This window comes from Lolium rigidum, chromosome 3 (genome assembly GCF_022539505.1).
Source record: "Lolium rigidum isolate FL_2022 chromosome 3, APGP_CSIRO_Lrig_0.1, whole genome shotgun sequence".
NCBI classification, from domain to species: domain Eukaryota; kingdom Viridiplantae; phylum Streptophyta; class Magnoliopsida; order Poales; family Poaceae; genus Lolium; species Lolium rigidum.
Window position 1 is genome coordinate 45,465,030 of NC_061510.1, and position 20,145 is coordinate 45,485,174.

Sequence of the window (20,145 nt, forward strand, 5' to 3'; positions counted from 1 at the left end):
CCTCGATCAGCGGCGCCTTCGAACACCTGCTCACCACCGATGCGTGGGGCAAGACCACCGATCACTGCAGTGGACTTCTCTTGCTATCAGCGTACCGGCGCCATGGCGGAAAAAAGGTGTACCGGCGCTCCGACGAATACGTGGCCAACCCCGCCAAAGGATGGGCGGCGCCATTGCCCCCATCCTCCTCCGCCGGTTCGCCGCTGACGGGGACTCTAAGTACGGCGCGGAAATCCTCCTCCGCCAAAGTATTGAGATGGAGAGGAAATCAATGAAAATTTAGAACGCTTCACGAAATGAGAAGTTAAAAATAGCAAAGTGCAGATGCGTACCGGAGGACACTGGCTGTTGATCTTGATGTCTTTCAATAGTTCCGGGACCGGCTGGCCCCGTCCAATCTTCACAAGTGTTTTGATCCTCCTCTTGAGAGAATCCGCTGGCAGGTCGTGGCGGCTGACTCGGAGTTCATCATCCACCCCGGTTTATTCGCAGATTAAGCGCGAGTTATACTGTAGCGGTTGGATCCGGCGAGAAAACCAGCTGAGTGTAAGATCATTTTCGGTTAGCCCATCATGGACTAGCCAGGAAATCCTCTGTGCAGCTTTCTCTAAGATGGGGAAGTGAGCAAGGGTGGGAACGAAGCTCCAGCTGTCGAGTTCTTCTGGAGGCTTGTTGAAGAATTTGGGAAGCCCTTCGTGGACTCCCGAAACCTTGATATTCTTCACGTAGAACCATCCGGCATTCCAATACCGGATGGACTCGTGGGAAGAGTGAGGTGGATACACCTGGCCAGGGCGGAGTCATGCTCCGCAGTTCACCATGGCTTTGTCTTTTGTTTCCTTCTTGAATTGGAAGAAAAACTGCCACAGGCGCACGTCGGGGCGAATTCCGAGATGCCCCTCACAGAGCGTCACGAAATTCAAGAGGAGGAGATAGGAGTTAGGACAGATATTGTGGGGCTGAAGGCCCTAGGTGGAGAGGATGGAGAGAAAAAACTCCGAGCAGGGGAGCGACAGACCGCGCTCTACCCAAGCCTTCGTCAGAACGCATTCGTCTTCTTTCAACTAGGGAGAGATGGAGTCCGCCATGAAACTCCAGTTCGGAGAAATCATTCCCTCACTCATGATTCACAAGGCTAACTCTAGACACCATTCACATTTCTTCAGGCACGTGCCACATGCATTCAGAATTCACAGGCCTGCTGCTCATCTTTCGGAACATGAATCACAAAGTTTATCACAAGATAACAGAAGACCATCAGCAGCATATTTATGCTCACTGCACAGCTAAAAGGTTTCTCTAGTCACCAGTAGTTCAAAAGAAGGGTACATTGCACAATTCACCTGCATCTTTCTTCTTCAACAAAGATGAGGCAGCCCAACACGTAAGCAAAACAACGCATCAAATCTTCTGCCTTTACTCTCCCTGCACTCCATCCCAGGACCAACCTTAATTACCCAGTTGGCCGCTCTGAACAATTCATGGAGATGCAGTAGAGCACGAATCCTAATCTGAAACGAAATGCTAGAAATGACCCTCTAATCCTCCAGCCACATCTACGGTGAAATTGGCACTTTACAATTGAACTCTCATCGCACCGCTTCAATTTGTGCTTGCTTCATCACGCACAAGACCACCCATTTTTCGACGCCATCTTTAAATTAGTCTTAGTCGACGGAGCTGCCTATGTACCAGGAGAACATACCGCCTCAACCGCCACCCTTTTCATCATGTTAGGGCAGGGATCTCCACCGAAGTTGTCGGGGGAGATGGTGACGGCACACCTTTGTTTCCCAATGCATTTCTGTTTCAGAAATGAACACAAGAAAAATCAGTGAGCACCATAACACTGTGAACATGCGAATTTTGAATGGTTCTGGCAGAGAGTTTATAATGTTTCCTGCAAAGTTAATTGTTCAAAGCACAGCAGGGTCATGCGAGACAAAAATTCAAGTACAAAGTTACCAAAAGGATGAACTAACCTCAAGAACTGTGTGTGACTTAGTTGCATGGCACTCCCCTTGCTCGAAATTTCCACAAGTCCCAAGAGGTGTACCGAAGCTTGCAAATTTGATGGCAGAAATGGACTGCCCAACTGCACATCTTAAATGCACCTTTGCCTTGTGGAACTCAGGGGCAGGCTCCCCTGCGTTCTCAATCTGCCAGTTCTTGATATCCGGATGAAACCCTGGTGAATTCGGATGTAACTTTTTCCCAGGATTTTTTTGATATATTATACGTATTTTTTCGACGTCGTATGCAAAAGTTATTGCGGTTTTACCATTTTTCAAAACTTTTTTGCAAAAAAAGTGAAAATTCGAATTTCTTAATTTTTCCTAATAGTAGGTTGCATAACATAGAAGAATGTGAAAACATTTTATTTTTTGAATTTTCTATCATTTTCTTTTCTATTTTACAGTGTCAAAAAAGGCGATCCACGGGGGGGGGGTGGAGCTGCGTGGGGAGCAGAAAAACCTTTAGTACCGGTTCGTGACACGAACCGGTACTAAATGTCTACCCTTTAGTATCGGTTCGTGTCACGAACCGGTACTAAAGGTTTTTCAGCTGACGCGAACCCTTTAGTACCGGTTCGTGTCACGAACCGGTATTAAAGGTCCTTACGAACCGGCACTAAAGGTCTGAGCAGTGCAACCGGTACTAATACACCCTTTAGTACCGGTTCGTAAGGGAACCGGTATTTATGGCTTAGATGGATGAGAGGTTTTCTACTAGTGCAGTAATCAACATGTTCGCGGACCATGGATCTTGCATGATATTAACTACTGTTCTGGTGCTACACTCTGTTATTATCTTGCAGATGACAACGAGGACTCGTTGTCTAGACACAAGTTCAAATGGAACTCTACACCAGCTGACGAGAAATTTGAGTGGAATTCTAACGGTGATGATGCCCTCGAAGACAAAGATATGACCAACGTATGTGGTCCAGGATTTCTAAATATACTTGGATTTCATCCATACAAGGAGATAATTTTCGTAAGTGAGTCGATGAAGATCGGTTTGGCCTATCATTTAAATACCTCAAAGTTCCAAGTCTTAGGAAATCTATATCCAACAAGATATCATGATTCTGTCAACTTGCCTGACGAAATGGAAATCATTGCCTCTTTTCCGTACACACCTTGTTTGATCGAGATGTGCCCAAGAAATAGTTAATCTTGAAGTTCGTGTTCATGAATGGAAATAAATCGCATACACATGCTGTGTTTTTTTGGAAGAGCATACACATGATAATGATCGTCTTTCATATAGATAAGTTCCTATTGGAAATACCTTTCATCTTCATTATTCTAATGTGATTGGTGATACTAATCTTAAGGGCTTCTTTGATTCACATAATTTAAAAAACATGTGATTGCAATGTCACATGAAAAAATGATTAGGTCCAAGCGGTTTTAACGGATCATTTTTACGTTAAATATAGTGCAAAATAATCCTTTGTAAAAATTTCTATAGTGTTCAATCATAATGTTGATCAATGGTTCAATATTACAAAATATCATCGCCAAACAATAAATTCCAAGTAATTGAACCACCATTAGGTCTTGGAGGAGATCTCGGGCTAGGTATTGTTCACAACTTTATCTAGGAAGACCTGAAAAGGGGGTATACTTTGCACCACTTGTTGATCGATGGCTTCAAGTTTAGATCCTTGACGAATCATGTGGTCATATGTAGTGGGCTCGAAAGCACGACAACAACCTTTAGCCCGTGCTACCCCGTCGTGTCAATAATAACCATGCTCACAGACCACGGATCTTACAAGATATTAACTACCGTTCTGGGGTCATCGATCAATATATTTTAGATGGCAAATGAGGAATCAATGACCAGTAGTTTAAATGGAACTCTAAACCACCCGACAAGAAACTTGAGTGGGAATTTTGAGTGTGATAATGCCCTTGACGATAAAGAAATGACCAAAACACGTGGTCCGGGATATTTGGATATACTTGATTTTCATCCACATATGGAGATAGTTTTCTTCAGTGGGTCGATGGAGATAGGGTTGGCCTATCATTTAAACACCTCAAAGTTCCAAGTCTTGGAAAATCTATATCCAGCAATATATCATGATTTTGTCAGCTTGCTTGACGAAAAGGAAATCATTGCCTCTTTTCCGTACACACCTTGTTTGGTCTAGATTTATCATGGTGGGGTTGATTTATCATGGTGGGGCCATGTAGTCGTCGATTTATCAGATTATATGCTACGATAGAAATTAAAACGCACACAACACATCGACCAAGGTTGGACCGTATGTGTCATCTCAAAACCTGAAAACATGAACCCGAGGCAATGTAAGGAAGAAGGGAGTTAGGGAGTTTTCTCACCGAACTCGCAAATCGCAATGGTGCAGCTGCCTAACCTTCTCTGTACACATAATAGTGCGATTGGGCCTCTTTTCTGCTGGGCTGCTTTTCTCGGCTCTCTCCTCGTGTTGTCTGCACTCTGGTTTGAGGGAGGGCCAACGAACGGCTCGATCCTTTCTTCTAAGGTCGGTTCTTTCCGGCCTCTCATGAACCGCGTCTGATACAAAAACTTCCAACCCTGATGCGATCTCATGCAATAACAAACAGAAATTCCGATCAGCAGTCCAAGATCAAGAAAGAACCAGAGCAGGTCGCTGCGCCTGCAGCCGAGTACAGGGCAAGGTCAGGCCTGATGACAAGCAACGGGGAGGCGGAAGCGGAACAGCCGGGGGGCGACCACGACCTGGTGCGGCTGCTGCCGGACGACGTGCTCGCGCACGTCCTCGGCCGTCTCGAGCCGCGCTGGCTCGCCGCGGGCCGCTGCGTCTGCAAGGCCTGGCACTCCGTCATTGACATGCGCCGCCTCCTGCGCGCTGATCTGCTCCCGTTCTCGCTCGGCCTCGGCGGCATCATCATCCACTTCAACGGGCACTTGTACCCGGAATTCTTCTCTCGCCCCTCGACGCCGACTGCCCCCTCGATCAGCAGCAACTTCGAATACTTGCTCGCCGCCGACGCCTGGCAGCCCATCGATCACTGCAACGGGCTTATCTTGCTCCGAGACGAGACTCAGGAGGGGGGGACGGCGGCCAAATACGTGGCCAACCCCGCCAAGGGATGGGCGGCGCCCTTGCCGCCATGCCCTCCCCCACGCTTGGCGACGGAGGGAGACTACTACAGCTACTACCTCGTGTTTGATCCCTCCGTGTCGGCGCACTATCAAGTGTTCTCGGTCCCTCATCTTTTTCTCAGTCGAAGCCAGTTGAAGTCAGAATGGCCACCATCTACGCTCGTCATACGTGTCTTCTCGTCAGTGTCACAAAAATGGGAGGAGAGAACTTTTAGTCGAGAAGGCGAGCCCTCCGGGCGCACGGCTGTCGATCGATCTTTCAAGGGGCAACCCTGCGCCACCTACTGGCGAGGGTCACTCTATGTACGTTGCGAAACTGATCGTGTTATGAGGTACCTCTCACATCGTTTGATTTACCCTTGTTATAGGATTACTCCATGCTCTTAACTTTGTAACCAATTTGGTTTGATTTCGCAGAATATCATCGTCAAAAAGTGAGTTCAGCATAACTGAACCACCAGCAGGTATTAGAGAGGGGAGATATGAAAAACTTCATCTAGGAAGATCAAAAGAGGGGGTGTACTTTGCACAACTTCGTTACTGGCGGCTTTGTGTTTGGATCCTTGACGAAGTATGTGGTAAGATGGAGTGGGTGCTAAGGCATGACAACAACCTTCGGTCCATGCTACCCGGTCGTGACAATAATCAGCATGCCCATGGGCCCTGGATCCTACAAGATATTAACTATCGTTCGGTTGTTCTCGATGATCTTGTACTAGACGCCGATGAGGAATCACTATCTAGACAGAAGACTGCACCATCGGACGAGAAATTTAACTGGAATTCTGATGGCGATGATGAACTTGACAACAAAGACATGTTCAAAGTGGGTTACCCGGGACATATTGATATACTTGGATTTCATCCATACAAGGAGATAGTTTTCTTTAGTCAGTCGATGAAGATCGGGTTGGCCTACTATTTAGATACCTCCCGGGTTCAAGTCTTGGGAAATCTATATCCAACGAATTATGATGATTTTGTTGACTCGCACGAAGAAAAGGAAATCATGAGGTCTTTTCCGTACACGCCTTGTTTGATCTAGATTTTCCCTATACATAACTAATCTCAAGGCAGACATTCGTGATTATGGAGTCCTCTTTAGTTTTGTATACTTATATAGACAGGTTACTGAGGCGCTCATTATAGAAAAAATATAGACAGGTTACTGGTGGCAGCATTTTACATTTCCTAGTTTATTGTGATTCATCACTTTTTCTGTAGATGACTGTAAGTCATCACTAATGATAATCTTAATGGCTTCTTTGATTTGCATGATTGGGCAATGCAGGATTTCAATCTCATCAAATAAATTATTTTGCAAGAGGTTTGAATGGATGGAAAATGTCTATGAAATGTTGTGCAAGGAATTCCTTGGAAAAAATCAAATAGAGTTCAATCCTCCGAGTGAACAAAATCATGTAGGAAAAAGTTTCTAAGGAATCTATAATCCTCTACAATTTCTATGGCAATTGTTTCAGTCATATAGTACCCCTAAGTTTTTTTTAAAAAAAAAACTTACATTCATCAACATAGGCTATAGTGCCTATATATGTTTCTTATTACAAGGTGTATTAGTTTTTTTAAAATTAATATTGACCATCTTTGATAATTATTGTAGGGAAAAACATCAACATCTGAAATCATAAAAATATAAAATATAAAAAATACATTTCATGATGAATCGAATTATACTAATTTAGTGTTGCAAATGCTAAATTTTTTTGTTAACACTTGGTCAAAGATGTCACATTTGACTTAAAATCTATTGTACCTTATAAAAAGGACTAGAGGGACTATTATTTAAAACCTTTTATCTTGGTGGGACCAAATATGTTGTGATTTTTAAATGATGAACTAAAAATAATAATTCAAGGCAGAACACACATTGATGAAGATGTACGTGCTTGAGGCAAGGTAATCTTTTTAAAAAGTCTCTATTGATCTACAATGGCGACATTACATTCCAACATCTTGTTCTAAATTTTGTTTGACATTACTTCTTTAGGTTGATTATTTCAATCTCTTTAACAACAATTGCGTGCTGCAGCTGGTCGGCAAAACATCACACACATTATCTTTTGTTAGTGAAAGTACAAATTGTTCAAGTCTTGGACTGCGAGTCGAAGCATATAATATGTTGTTAGCTTCATATTTTCATGTCTACTTCTATGTATCATGCCTCAGCATCTTGACATGTCGAAATACCGTACATGTTCACCGGAGATGGTTGCTTGCATCCATCAATGCAGAGGTGTCCCTAATTTAGAAAAGAAATGGTTATCCGGGAAACCTCACCACATTTCTTTCTGCAGTGTCACGCAGATCTGCCATTTTGGACGGTCATAAACACCTACGCAACTTTGCCCTCTCTGAAGAAGAACATACTGATATGTTGTGTGACTATCCGACACCGTGACCAGCATCCTTCGAACACCATTTTCACGTGCTGCAGTTGATACGCTACAAAGCTGCGCTAAAAATAAGCTGTAGGAGCGTGAAGTGTTGACTGTAGGACTGGAAACAATTTTATAAGGTCTCCAGCTAAACAATGCATCAGAGACTCAGAGCATGATCCAGCACCCAAAAGACGAGGGTATAAAATGATGTGCATTTGCGCGTAGGCTGGGGTAGCCGCGATCGCCGGCCAAAGCCCAAAAGGAGGAGAGGGAGCACATCGTCAAACAGACGCCCCTTTTATCATTACACCTGCACCGCTGCAGATTCGCCGCACAAACGGACGCATCCTACTGCATGCTTCAGTCTTCTGTCAGGACGTTGGTCATCGCTTGCTTCTAGGGTTTTAGAATGTACTGTACAATTCTTTGGGAAGCGCAATCACCCCCCTCGTTTGCCTTGCGTCGTCCCGGGGAATGTTGCTGCGTATATTAGGGTTGGTGATTATTTCCAATTTGCCTTTCTCTGTTCTTGGAGCTCTATTTCTGCAGGCCTATCTGTTTTGCCGGCCTACCTCCACTGTCAATAATTGCCCTGATTATTAGGTTAGGCCGAGCAAGAACATCCAATCTATCATGTCCAGGATAGTGTTTTGCTGGTCCTCGAGCTGTCTGGCACCGGTTCCTGCAAGATCGGTGGCTGAACTGGCTATGACCAGCTAGGTATCCAATGCTGACCCTAAAGTCTAAACATCTTTCACATTTATTCAGACAAGGAACTAGTTTTGTTGCTGAGTACTGCGCTTCCTGCCAGTCTAAGCACACTCATGATTCACAGGCTAACTCTAAACACCATGAACATTTCTTCAGGCACGTCACCACATGCATTCAGAATTCACAGGCCTGCTGCTCATCTTTCGGAACATGAATCACAAGGTTTATCAAAAGATAACATAAGACAGTGATCAGCGGCATATTTATGCTCACTGCACAGCTAAAAGGTTTCTCTAGTCACCAGAAGTTAAAAAGAAGGGTACATTGCACAGTTCACCTGCATCTTTCTTCTTCAACAAAGATGAGCCCAACACATAAGCAAAACAACGCATCAAATCTTCTGCCTTTACTCTCCCTGCACTCCATCCCAGGACCAACCTTAATTACCCAGTTGGCCGCTCTGAACAATTCATGGAGATGCAGTAGAGCACGAATCCTAATCTGAAACGAAATGCTAGAAATGGCCCTCTAATCCTCCAGCCACATCTACGGTGAAATTGGCACTTCACAATTGAACTCTCATCGCACCGCTTCAATTTGTGCTTGCTTGATCACGCACAAGACCACCCGTTTTTCGACGCCATCTTTAAATTAGTCTTAGTCGACGGAGCTGCCTATGTACCGGGAGAACATACCGCCTCAACCGCCACCCTTTTCATCATGTTAGGGCAGGGATCTCCACCGAAGTTGTCGGGGGAGATGGTGACTGCACACCTTTGTTTCCCAATGCATTTCTGTTTCAGAAATGAACACAAGAAAAATCAGTGAGCACCATAACACTGTGAACATGCGAATTTTGAATGGTTATGGCGGAGAGTTTATAATGTTTCCTGCAAAGTTATTGTTCAAAGCACAGCAGGGTCATGCGAGACAAAAATTCAAGTACAAAGTTACCAAAAGGATGAACTAACCTCAAGAACTGTGTGTGACTTAGTTGCATGGCACTCCCCTTGCTCGAAATTTCCACAAGTCCCAAGAGGTGTACCGAAGCTTGCAAATTTGATGGCAGAAATGGACTGCCCAACTGCACATCTTAAATGCACCTTTGCCTTGTGGAACTCAGGGGCAGGCTCCCCTGCGTTCTCAATCTGCCAGTTCTTGATATCCGGATGAAACTCTGATACATCAGCACAGACACTTGAGACTGACCTCTTTGCAAGGGAAATCTTCGAAGAATCCCCACCAACTTCCTCAAAAACAACTAACAGATTTCTAGTTGGTTGCAACCAGGATTTTGGCACATGATACCTGCATATAACAGTTCGAACCATTTTGTTAACAAGAGGACAGAACCACACAAAAAGTTGTAAGTGAGTACTCTAGTTATAATGAACCAAAAGGGGAGAAATATCAAGCAGTGAGACTTTTGAATACTAAGAAAGATAAGACAACAGAGTGGCCGCCTCCCGTTCAAATGTTGCTGTAAATGGTCTTACCAACGCTGTGTGGGCTGACCACAACCTGCTTGACATCTTGTTGCCCGGAATGATCCAGTGTAACTGCAATCTTTGCAGTCCCCAGTTGCATATGCTGTTGAATACCGTCCAATGCTTTGTCCATTTATCCAGATTTGTCCCTTGCCCATGCTACCCATATCCAGAGCCAGTGGTTCGTCGCCACTTGGAGTTTCAAAGTATGCCTATCAAAACAAACAGTTGTAAGAGTGGGACTAAGGATAGTAAACAACAGAATGGTTCAGGCAACATTGATTATTTTTCCTTACCCTATACCATGTCAATGGCATTTGGTTTTGTGCTACCAGTGATCCTTGCATCCATTCAACTGAACCCGCACCTTCTAAGGAGTTCAGATTCATCTGTTCACCTTTCAGACCAACCTAGCATGGATAAAGGCATATTTACCTTCTTTGTTACTTGAACATAGATTCATCGACAAAGAAGCTATTGGACGCTGCACATACCTGATAGGACCAAGTCTGCCAGGTCAGATCTCGTGAACCTTCGTCCAACCTATGAAGCACAACAGGACCGTTGACACCAGTATTCCATGTCTCATAATGGACCCCAATATTCTATATAGCATGACAAGAATTATTAGTTATAGACCAGCTTATTAGCTGTAAGACTATATAAATGTAAATACATGCAGCAACAAGGGAACGAACCGGCAGCCCACAAGCAACACTTAGCAGTGCAATTTTGTTGGTACCCGCACGAAGGTTAACATCGCCCGTGTATGAGATTCTTTTATCTTCCCTGGTTCCAGAAGCAGAACCTATACCAGAAGTTTTTAAGAAATCACTATTCTGTTTCCACAATGATAGTGTTGCATAATCAAGGGAACAGTTTCACGTGGAAAACCTTGTAGCTGTCCATTGATAAAAATATGCAACGCATGTCCAGCAGACTGCACACTGAGAGACAGGGGCTTGCCACCTTGTAGGAACGTCTCAGATGGGTTTATATCCACACTGTAACAACCATTTTGTGCATATTACGTTTCCACATGAAAGGAAGTGTCCCTCGATTTTCCATAAACAGAAAAGCGAAGCAAAGTTTACAAAAACTTAACTTCCAACAAAGTTAGATCTAGAGACCTGAAACTTATGCATGTCGCATTACCTGGTGATGTACCAAAGATAGTCACTGGTGTCTCTTGTTACGTTAAGCTGTTCCAGCAGACCAGTTGTTGTGAGGACCGGAGCAGCTGCCAGTGAACCAACCTCTTCATCATACCTCTCCCACATCATTGTAGAGGCCCCATCTGCCCACATTTGCATTTGAGATGTCTGAACACCAACCTGGGGAGATGATAATAGTTTGAACCAGCTAAGTGAACTCATCATATAGCGGATCAAAAAAAATATGACCAGAGAACGCCAATACGATACTTAAGAACAAGTGGAACTTACGGTTGCAGTGTTAAAAACAACAGTTTTGCAATCAGGAAGGATGCTGATTGACCAAGGTGGAAGACTGTAATGCTCATTGTTGAAGACAACTTTTGCATGAGAGTTGGAGTTGTAGTTGGCGAGAAAAGCTGCACAACCAGATGAAGATCGGTAGACATGGGCCTGAAGTATAGGTTGTAAATATAAGTGACACATCAAGGCATATAGGATATATATTATATACATCATTGATGGGAAAAGATAATGAAGACAGACCTCTTGCATACTTCCGAGGGAAGTCACAGCTGGATCAACAGAAACCAATGCCTGCTCACATAACTTAATAGCTTTATGAAGTTCTTTAAGATGTCCATACTTTGGTTCTCTTGCAAGTCCTGAATATTACCAAAACAGAGTTTGAGTAAAGAACGATCTAACCTATTTAATAAAGCATCACATTTATTTATGAAATGTCAGCAAATAAATAGAAATAATAGGTACAGATGATGAATATAGTGAAGGTTTTGCTCTATACCATATTCATCAAGTGGAGCATCATAATCATAGCTTGTGGTAATGAAGGGACCTCCAGCGGTGCGCCCAAAATTTGTTCCTCCATGATACTACATTCAAAAAAAAAAATGAATATCTTCCCCTCAGGAGGCTTTGAGACAGTTTACTACTAAAGTATTAAGCATATGTGTAACTTGTTTTTCTGTCATACCATGTAATAGTTGATAAATGAACCACCCTTCTGCACGAAGCGAGCAACAGCAAATGAAAGATCTTCAACCGGGCGTTTACGGATGGTCCCACCAAATTCAGTGAACCTAAATTATTGTTATTGTTTTTGTTAATGTAGTTATACAGAAAACATGAGGAATCAACAGAATCCAGGTGATAGACATGAACCACATCAATGAAAACTGCAGCTGCATGATTTTCACAATATGTAGTCTTTTCCACACACAAAAAGAGAACATACCATCCGGTCCAAGCTTCAGTCCACATTGCAGGCTTGTAAGGCTGGTTCGGAGAAAATGCATCACAGTAGAAACCATTGCATGCATTTATCTGTACAAAGGACAAGATAAATGTAATTTCAACAGTTTGTTCAACAAAAGAGAAAAGATGCAGTATACTCCCTCATAGGACATTTCACATTCAAAGTATCATTTCCATTAATTAATTTAATTTAGGATGATAAACCGTTTTAATAAAAGGCTGCGTGCATCAATTGATGCAGAGGCCAGGGTTTCACTCCCCTTTTAATTTATTTTAAAAAAAATTGGTTCTATAATAAGTGAAAATATGTATGAACAAGGTCTGTATCCTTGTTAGTTGTTACATTTTACACAACTAATCCACAAACATGTTTAGCAGAAAAATTAATACTCCGTCGCAAGAAGAAACTCTTAAGAATCTAAGAGGAAGTAAACATCAGTTTGCCACATTTGTGCCATTGATCCTTGCAATTCAATAAAGAAGAAGATTAGCATACCACTGGGTCCGGGGCGTCATCCTGCTTGCACATCACCCAGGGCACACCGGTGTCCAATCCCACAGCCATCTTTGCCGCCCAGTTACTGTATGACTTTCCAGCAGCCCCAAACTCTTTTTCTTCTGGCCCATACTCATTCTCGATCTGCACTCCAAACAACAATAGCCAACACCATGAGCAACATAGAAAACATGCAGACTGAAGTGAACCATGTTGACGAACATGTACCATTATGCCATAATGCACAAAATGCTGAACTGCTAATTTCAGCTTCATATCAAGTGTAAAAAAAATTAAGCAAAGCACTTGCAACAAGTAAATGAACAGTTTTACCTTTTCAGATAAAGTGCAAAATTTCGTTGGAACTTACATTCCAATGGGAAATTCTCTGTAAGTTCTTTGTACAATGCCATTATCCAACCGGAAATACCAGTTGATAAAAACAAGAAGATTTGGAAGATGAAAATACCCCTTAAAATTAAAATTTTTGGTTGGTATTTGCGTCGAGGAGTAATCCTCACCAAAGATAATCTTGCGAAACGCAATTGGCATGGGAGTACGCAGTGTGTTTTTTGTCAACACAACGAGACAATTAAGCACTTATTCTTCCAATGTCGCTTTGCCAGATCTATATGGTCATGCATCCAAGTAGCTTCTGATCTGTATCCCCCGACTAGTGTGGCCAATATCTTTGGTAATTGGCTTCATGGTATCGATCACAGATTTAGAACGTTTATTAGGGTGGGGGCGCTTGCCATTATATGGTCGCTATGGCTATGTAGAAATGACAAAGTTTTTAATGACAAAAATTGTTCTCTCTTGCAGGTTATCTACAGATGTACCGCTACTCTCCGTTCCTGGTCTGCACTGCAGAGGGTGGAGAACCGCGACCTGTTTACGGAGGTCTGTACACGGTTGGAGGACACGGCGAGGGATACTTTTTCCCTACATGGGTGGCAGCATAATCTACGGATCGGGCCTCCGCCTTCACCTTAGGCGTTTTACAATTGCTCATGTCTGATATGTAATTCGCCTTTTTTAGCACTCTAGACTTTTGAGACTTTTTGAACGGCTGTGTGCATCCTAGCTATGCAGAGGTCGGGTGTAATTGCTTCTCTATAAGTAATAAAGCGCCCATTATCAAAAAAAAAAAAGATAAAGTGCAATATATTAATATCAAGCCGATTCTGTTTTAGCATGCTGTACAGGGCTATATGCAGTAAACAACCACGCTATGTAAACCTGTTGCACTAAGCTCAAAGAGAGTGTATACACTTGCCTGAGAAAGGATAATAGGGCCACCCTGGGAAGCAAAGAGCTCCTCACTCTTCATCATCCCCACAATTTTCTCGGTAAACCCCTGCATTGCCGTCTGCAAAACAAAACGGCATTGCCACAAACTTCAGAATAAAAAAAACGTGCATCTCAGACAAGATCCAGAAATGCCGGAGGCTTCCACTGACCTTGAAAGGCTCGTTGTCCGTTCTGAAGCTGATGCCCGGAACATACTTGAGCCAAACCGGGAAGCCACTGCAGAAACCGCATGGCAGCACAAGTCAAGCGAGAGAAGTGAAACATACGCATACACCAATCTGGAAGTGCGCAACGCCAGTAAAGAATGCTGCAATTGGTGATTTTCAACAAGTGGGTAATAAGGAGTAAATACCCGAAATTCCACTCCCCGCAGATGTAGGGACCGATGCGGAGATGCACAAAGAGCCCGGCCTTGTGGGCGGTCTTAATGAACTTGACCAAATCGTACCTCCCTTCGAAGTTGTACTGCGGCAAGCGAGAGAAAACGCCATTGAAATTCCTAGCTACCATAACAGTTCACGCTGGGCCACTTGGGGGGAAATTAAAGGAAAGGTAGTGGTAAGTGTGAGTGCAATACATACATTTCCTTGAGTTGGTTCGTGCCCGTTCCAGAAGACGTAGGTCTGGATCACATCCAAGCCTCCGTCTTTCGCCTTCTGAATCAGGCCTTCCCACATCTGAGCAATGAGCGCCAGGTGACAGTGAGCAGTCAGTACATCGGCCAGAGATTAGGAAAGATGTGTGCTAGAAGAAAGTCCAACCGGCCACATTGTTCACGGTGGCGAAGGATAAAATTCCCCAAAAATGGTTGCTGGAGCCTGGAGCAAGCAAGCAGAATGGGGAGCAGCATTTCAAGAAAATCTAAGGACTCCGCAAGAATAGGGAAATGTGGATGCGGAACATTGGGCGGAAACAGGGGAGACGTAGAGTACAGCCAATCAAGAAGCATTTCGCTTTTCCCAACGACATCTCCACCGAGACACCGCGAAGAACGCCGCCATTGATTAAACCTCACCCAGGAGGAGGAGGAAACTCCCCTCCGCCGGAAAAGTGAGAAGAAAAGGATGCGCTTTCGGAAGAAGAAATGCAGTTACCTCGGGGGTGCTCCGGGGGTAATGTATGGATCCGGAGAAGAGAATCTTCCTCTCCCCGTTGATGAGCACCGCCTTCTTGTCGTAGGTCACCGCGTCTTCCACCGCCGCCGCCGCCGCCACGGCCGAGGCCAGCAGCAGCAGCGCTGCAGCAGGCCACCGCCGCGCCATCACCGCTCTCCCGAAGGGAAGGCGGCAGGAGACGAGGAAGAAGACCAGACGGCAGGACACACACAAGGCAAGTGTGCTGTGCCTTGCGTGGTCTTCACCGGTCTCTCCTGCTTCTGGCTGGGAGTGCTTCAGACTCCTCCTCCTTCCCCTGTTTGTTTGTGGTGATGGCTTTCTTGGATTCTAGGATTCCTTGGCGAGGTTCTTGGTAGGAGCGTCAGTGGGTGCTCGTAGCAAGCGGCAGGCTCGCTCGCTGGAGCTTTTGGCCTCTGCCGTTATTATAATCTCCCAGGCTCCCACACACACACTGTCACACGCGCCTCGGGAGAGAGAGAAGAAGATGAGCGGACTATTCTCGTGTGAAAGAAAAGAGGCTGTAGCCGTGTGTATGTGTGGGGAGTCGCAAGCGTACAAAGATGGCAGCTCATCATGCAAATGGTGGCCTCCCTCCATCTCTCCACTGTGCGGCGTTGATGGCCGGTCGAGAGGAGGACGGAGGCCACCTCTGACACCGGCCATCATCTTTCCGTCACAAAGCGTGCATACTCTCAGATACTCTGTTTAAAGTAAGCTCATGCATGCTTGTGACCAGTTTTGCAGCCCGTCACCGTGGATTATTTTGGCTCAAACGCGTAGATTAGCAGGCAGCGGATGCTGTTCTGCGAATGAGCATGTCCCCACGATATTTTTTAGATAAAAAGGGGTGAAACCCCCAGGTTCCATTAAAATGCAACCAAAAGTCACAAGGATCCAGAGCTGTGAACTCAACAGTTAAGGCATAGTCTAACAAACTAAAAAGAAAACTGGGAGGCACCAACTGGACATAGCCACATGATCATTACATAACTGGGGGGGAACCAAATGGCCAACACCATTAACACTAACTTCTCACAGGCTATCTCCTAATGCCAGCATGGATTGACTCTTGTGGCGGTCGAGGCTTGAATGGTCTTTGCCAGACATCCCCAAAAGCAGACATTTCATATCCAAGCTATCCGCAAGAGCTCCCCACGAAGATGATTCAATCGCATCAGGTTTGCATCCAGAAGGGACGAGTGTTTGTCCAAACACAACAGGCGCCAGCTTCGGATCAACACAGCAGTTTTTCTTAGTAGCTCTTTGACACCTGGCCAACTCAATCCCTGGAAACACATAGCATTACGAGTAGACCATAAGGTCCATAACACAGCCGAGGAAAAGATATTTAAGACAGAATTATTATCTTCACTAATCCACCATCTAGCAATAGATTCAAAACTGTCCCCAATTTTCTTGCCAAATATGTCAGAAATAATTTCCCACAAGTATCTAGCTACTACACATTCAAAGAACAAATGTGAAGATGATTCCAGCTCATTGCAAAACAAGCAGGTGGAATCATCTACATGTCTGCGTTTTCCAAGATTATCTCTTGTCAAAAGTTTGTCGTTTGCAAACAACCACAAGAAGATATGAATCCGGGGAGGAATATGAAGTTTCCAAACCGCCGGGGTATGGATCGGAATCACACCACCATTATTAACAATACCATAGAAAGATCGAACCGAGTAAGAACCAGAGGGATGGAACATCCAGATAGGGCAATCATCATAATCGGAAAAAGAAACAGTTTGCACCAAGGCAACCAACTCAAGCCACCTATCATATAAGACCTGGGATACCGTTCTTCTAAAGGTAAACTTCAGATTAGAGCCATCCCATGCATCAGCAACTGTACACTGTTGTTCATTAACTATAACATATAAATCCCAAAAAAGAATAGCAAGTGAACAATGACCAATCCATGTATCTTCCCAAAATAGAACTTTTTTACCATTACCAACATTCCACCTGTACCCAACCTTAGCTGATGAAGCAGCCCACATAACCCCTTTCCAAAAAGGGGAGCAGTGTACCGGTTTAGCATTAAAGATATTAGGAGAAAGATTATACTTATAATCCACAATCATTTTCCAAATTTTATTGTTATCAAAATGATATCTCCTAATCCAAGACGATAACAGACAGAGATTAAAATCTCTCATATTTTGAATACCAAGGCCCCCATATTCTTTTTTACGGGATATAAAATCCCAGTTCACCAGATGATATTTATGGGAATCCCCAACATTATTCCAAAAGAAATGAGCCATTTGTGAGTTAATCGCTTTAATAGCCCATTTAGGAAATTTGAGGAAAGATAACAAGTACATAGGGATGCTAGCAACACATGCTTGTAAAAGGATCAGCCTGCCTTTGTAAGAAAGCAGCTTGCCTCGCCACCCAGCAATCCGTTTAATGATCTTATCTAAAATGGGTTGTAAATCTTCTTTTTTTAGCTTTGAGAAATGCAAAGGCACACCAAGGTAGATAAAAGGGAAATCTGCTAATTTACACCCAAAGATTTGAGCAAACAATCGAGCTTCATCTTCTTCCACATTAATAGTAAGAAGATCACTTTTATGATAATTAATGCGCATGCCCGACATTTGTTCAAAACAAGTTAAAAGCCATTTTAAATTCCTAGCCATTTCCACGTCTTTTTCGAGAAAAAGAATGGTGTCATCAGCATACTGAAGGCTGATGACACCACCAGGAACAACAGAAGGCAGAAGCCCTGAGATAAGATTGTTCCTGGCTGCTTTGTAAAGAATTTTCGTGAACACATCCGCAATGTAGTTGAACAGGATGGGGGAAAGGGGATCCCCCTGTTTAAGGCCTTTACCCGCAACAAAATAAGAACTATTAGAATCATTAATACGAACACAAAAAGAACCTTTATATAAAACAGATTTAATCAACGTTCTAAATTTAGGAGAGAAATTCCTAGATTGCAACATCGAATCCAGGAACTCCCAATCAATACGATCATACGCCTTCTCATAATCCAGTTTCAAAACTAGACCTGATTGCTTCTTAGAATAAACGTCGTGGATAACCTCATGAGCCGCCACTACACTCTCAAGAATGTAGCGACCTTTGATAAAAGCAGTCTGATTATTAGCGATCATCCTATTACTAATCGGAGCAATCCTGTTAGTAATAGCTTTAGTTATAACTTTCAGACTACAATTACCAAGACTAATAGGCCTAAATTTCTTCATGTCTTTAGCATCATGCTCTTTCGGAATTAATGTAATGATGGCATAATTTAGTCTAGAGACATCAAGAGTGCCGGATTCAAAATCCCTCACAAGGGCCATGAAATCAAATTTAATCAAATCCCAAAATTTTTGGTAAAAAAGAAAGGAAAAACCATCGGGCCCAGGGGCACCAGCCGCATAAGATCCCATGATAGCATCATGTATCTCTTTTTCCGAAAAAGGGGCATCAAGCAGGGAGGCCTCCTCATCAGTGAGGAGGTCCTCCATGTCCCAAAAACCATCGTCTAAGGAAATATCTTGTCTATTTTCTTTGGCAAAAAGATTTTTGTAAAAATTCGCTGCTACATCAAGCATCTCCTCAGTAGTTTCAACAGGACCATTAGGGCCAATGAGGACACTAAGATTCTTTTTACGCCTTCTCTGGTTAGCAACCGTATGAAAATAGGAAGTATTACGGTCACCTTCGACCACTTGCCTATCCCTAGAACGTTGCCAAGCTTTAGTTTCCTCTTGGGACCAAATCTCATCAAGTTCAGCTTTAATCTCTTCCATTCTCATTTTATCGCTAGCATCAAGTTGATTTTGTTCTGAAAACACATCCAAGATATCAAACTCTTGCAAAAGAGTTTTCTTCTTTTTTTTCAAAGCAGCCTCAAAGTTAATATTCAGCCCTTTTAGTTTTTTCCTCAACAACCTAAGCTTAAACTGCCAAATGTCCCCACGATATCGCTTGATTATGTGTGGGGACGGTTACACCTTGTCTGCTCGTACGCTGTCGGCGTAGTGACGAGCAGGCGCGGAGATGTACACGAAGCCTACTTGTACACGTTGGCAAGACGATCATACACACGTCGAAACCCGACCCATTTCAGACGTTAAACATGTAATTTGAGCACAAACGAATAGTACTTACTCAAAAGTAAGATAACTCAAGTAGGTGTTGGATGAAGAAGATGTTGAAAACTAAGCAAAGCTCAAGAAGGCTGAACACAGCAGGAGTTTAAATAATTTAATTATATCAAAACTAAAGATTAATAGAAACATTTTTTTCATGAAACCTGAAATAATTCATGATGGGATGGACTAAATAAGTCTAATCAATTCTTAAAGCACCTCCACCGGCACACCTTGTATACTCGTACGCTGACGGCGTAGTGACGAGCAGATATACACGAGCCTAAGTGTACACGTACCCGGTAAGAGCATAGGAAGACATGGGCGACCCCGATCCATTCGGACATTAAATATGTTTGCTTTGGTGTTTGGCTTGACGCAGACAGAAATCGGCTATGCCCTTAGAGCAGGTCCCTTATAACCCGTCCACCCCGTAAAATTCCGGCGACATATGGGGCAGGCGCGGTTTGGGCCGTCTAGCAGGCCCCGTATTCGGGCCGCCCCGTTTCGGCGGAATACGGGGCCCAGGAAATCGGCCCCTCCGCCTACTATTTATACTGGCCGCAGGTGCGAGTGAGGGGTTAACCCCTCACTCGCTACCCTAGCTCCGCCGTGCGCCGCCGCCGCCTCCACCCTGCTCCGGCGAGCAATTTCTTCCTCCCCCGCGCCGCATTCGACCCCAGCTCCGGCATGGACGCCCGCGGCCGCAGTAGCGCCTCTCCGGCGAGCGGATCGAAGCGATCCCGCTCGCCGGACAACGTGGAGGACGCGTGGCGCTTGAAATGCAAGCGCTCCGCCGCGGGTAGCCGCCGTGCGGCCTGCAAGTACGCCGGCGCGTACTACATGCCGGAGTCGCTCCGGGACTTCGCCGCCGGTGGGCGGTGGTACCGACAGGATCCGCCGCTCAAGCCGATGAGCGGCGCCGACTTCGACGCGTGGCGCGCTGAGT

At 44.3% G+C, this 20,145-nt stretch overlaps 1 protein-coding gene across 2 annotated transcripts; it reads right to left on the reverse strand.

Moving 5' to 3' along the window:
• Nucleotides 1-1,256: 1,256 nt before the first annotated feature.
• LOC124701527 (beta-galactosidase 5) lies at nucleotides 1,257-15,222 on the reverse strand. Of its 2 annotated transcripts, XM_047233607.1 has the most exons (20): nucleotides 15,055-15,222; nucleotides 14,542-14,637; nucleotides 14,313-14,425; nucleotides 14,110-14,176; nucleotides 13,926-14,018; nucleotides 12,647-12,790; nucleotides 12,131-12,219; nucleotides 11,870-11,975; nucleotides 11,681-11,768; nucleotides 11,422-11,540; nucleotides 11,167-11,328; nucleotides 10,877-11,055; nucleotides 10,616-10,725; nucleotides 10,420-10,529; nucleotides 10,216-10,326; nucleotides 10,018-10,131; nucleotides 9,731-9,933; nucleotides 9,383-9,542; nucleotides 1,983-2,159; nucleotides 1,257-1,804 (listed from the first exon to the last, which is right to left on the reverse strand). In XM_047233607.1, the coding sequence occupies exons 1-20, from the start codon at nucleotides 15,220-15,222 to the stop codon at nucleotides 1,685-1,687; spliced, it is 2,529 nt and encodes an 842-aa protein (XP_047089563.1). In that variant the 3' UTR covers nucleotides 1,257-1,684. The 2 variants fall into 2 exon arrangements, with proteins under 2 accessions (XP_047089563.1, XP_047089562.1); XM_047233606.1 differs by lacking the exons at nucleotides 1,257-1,804; nucleotides 1,983-2,159 and adding an exon at nucleotides 8,767-9,028 and having other exon boundaries at nucleotides 9,206-9,542.
• Between the last annotated feature and the right edge of the window lie 4,923 nt (nucleotides 15,223-20,145).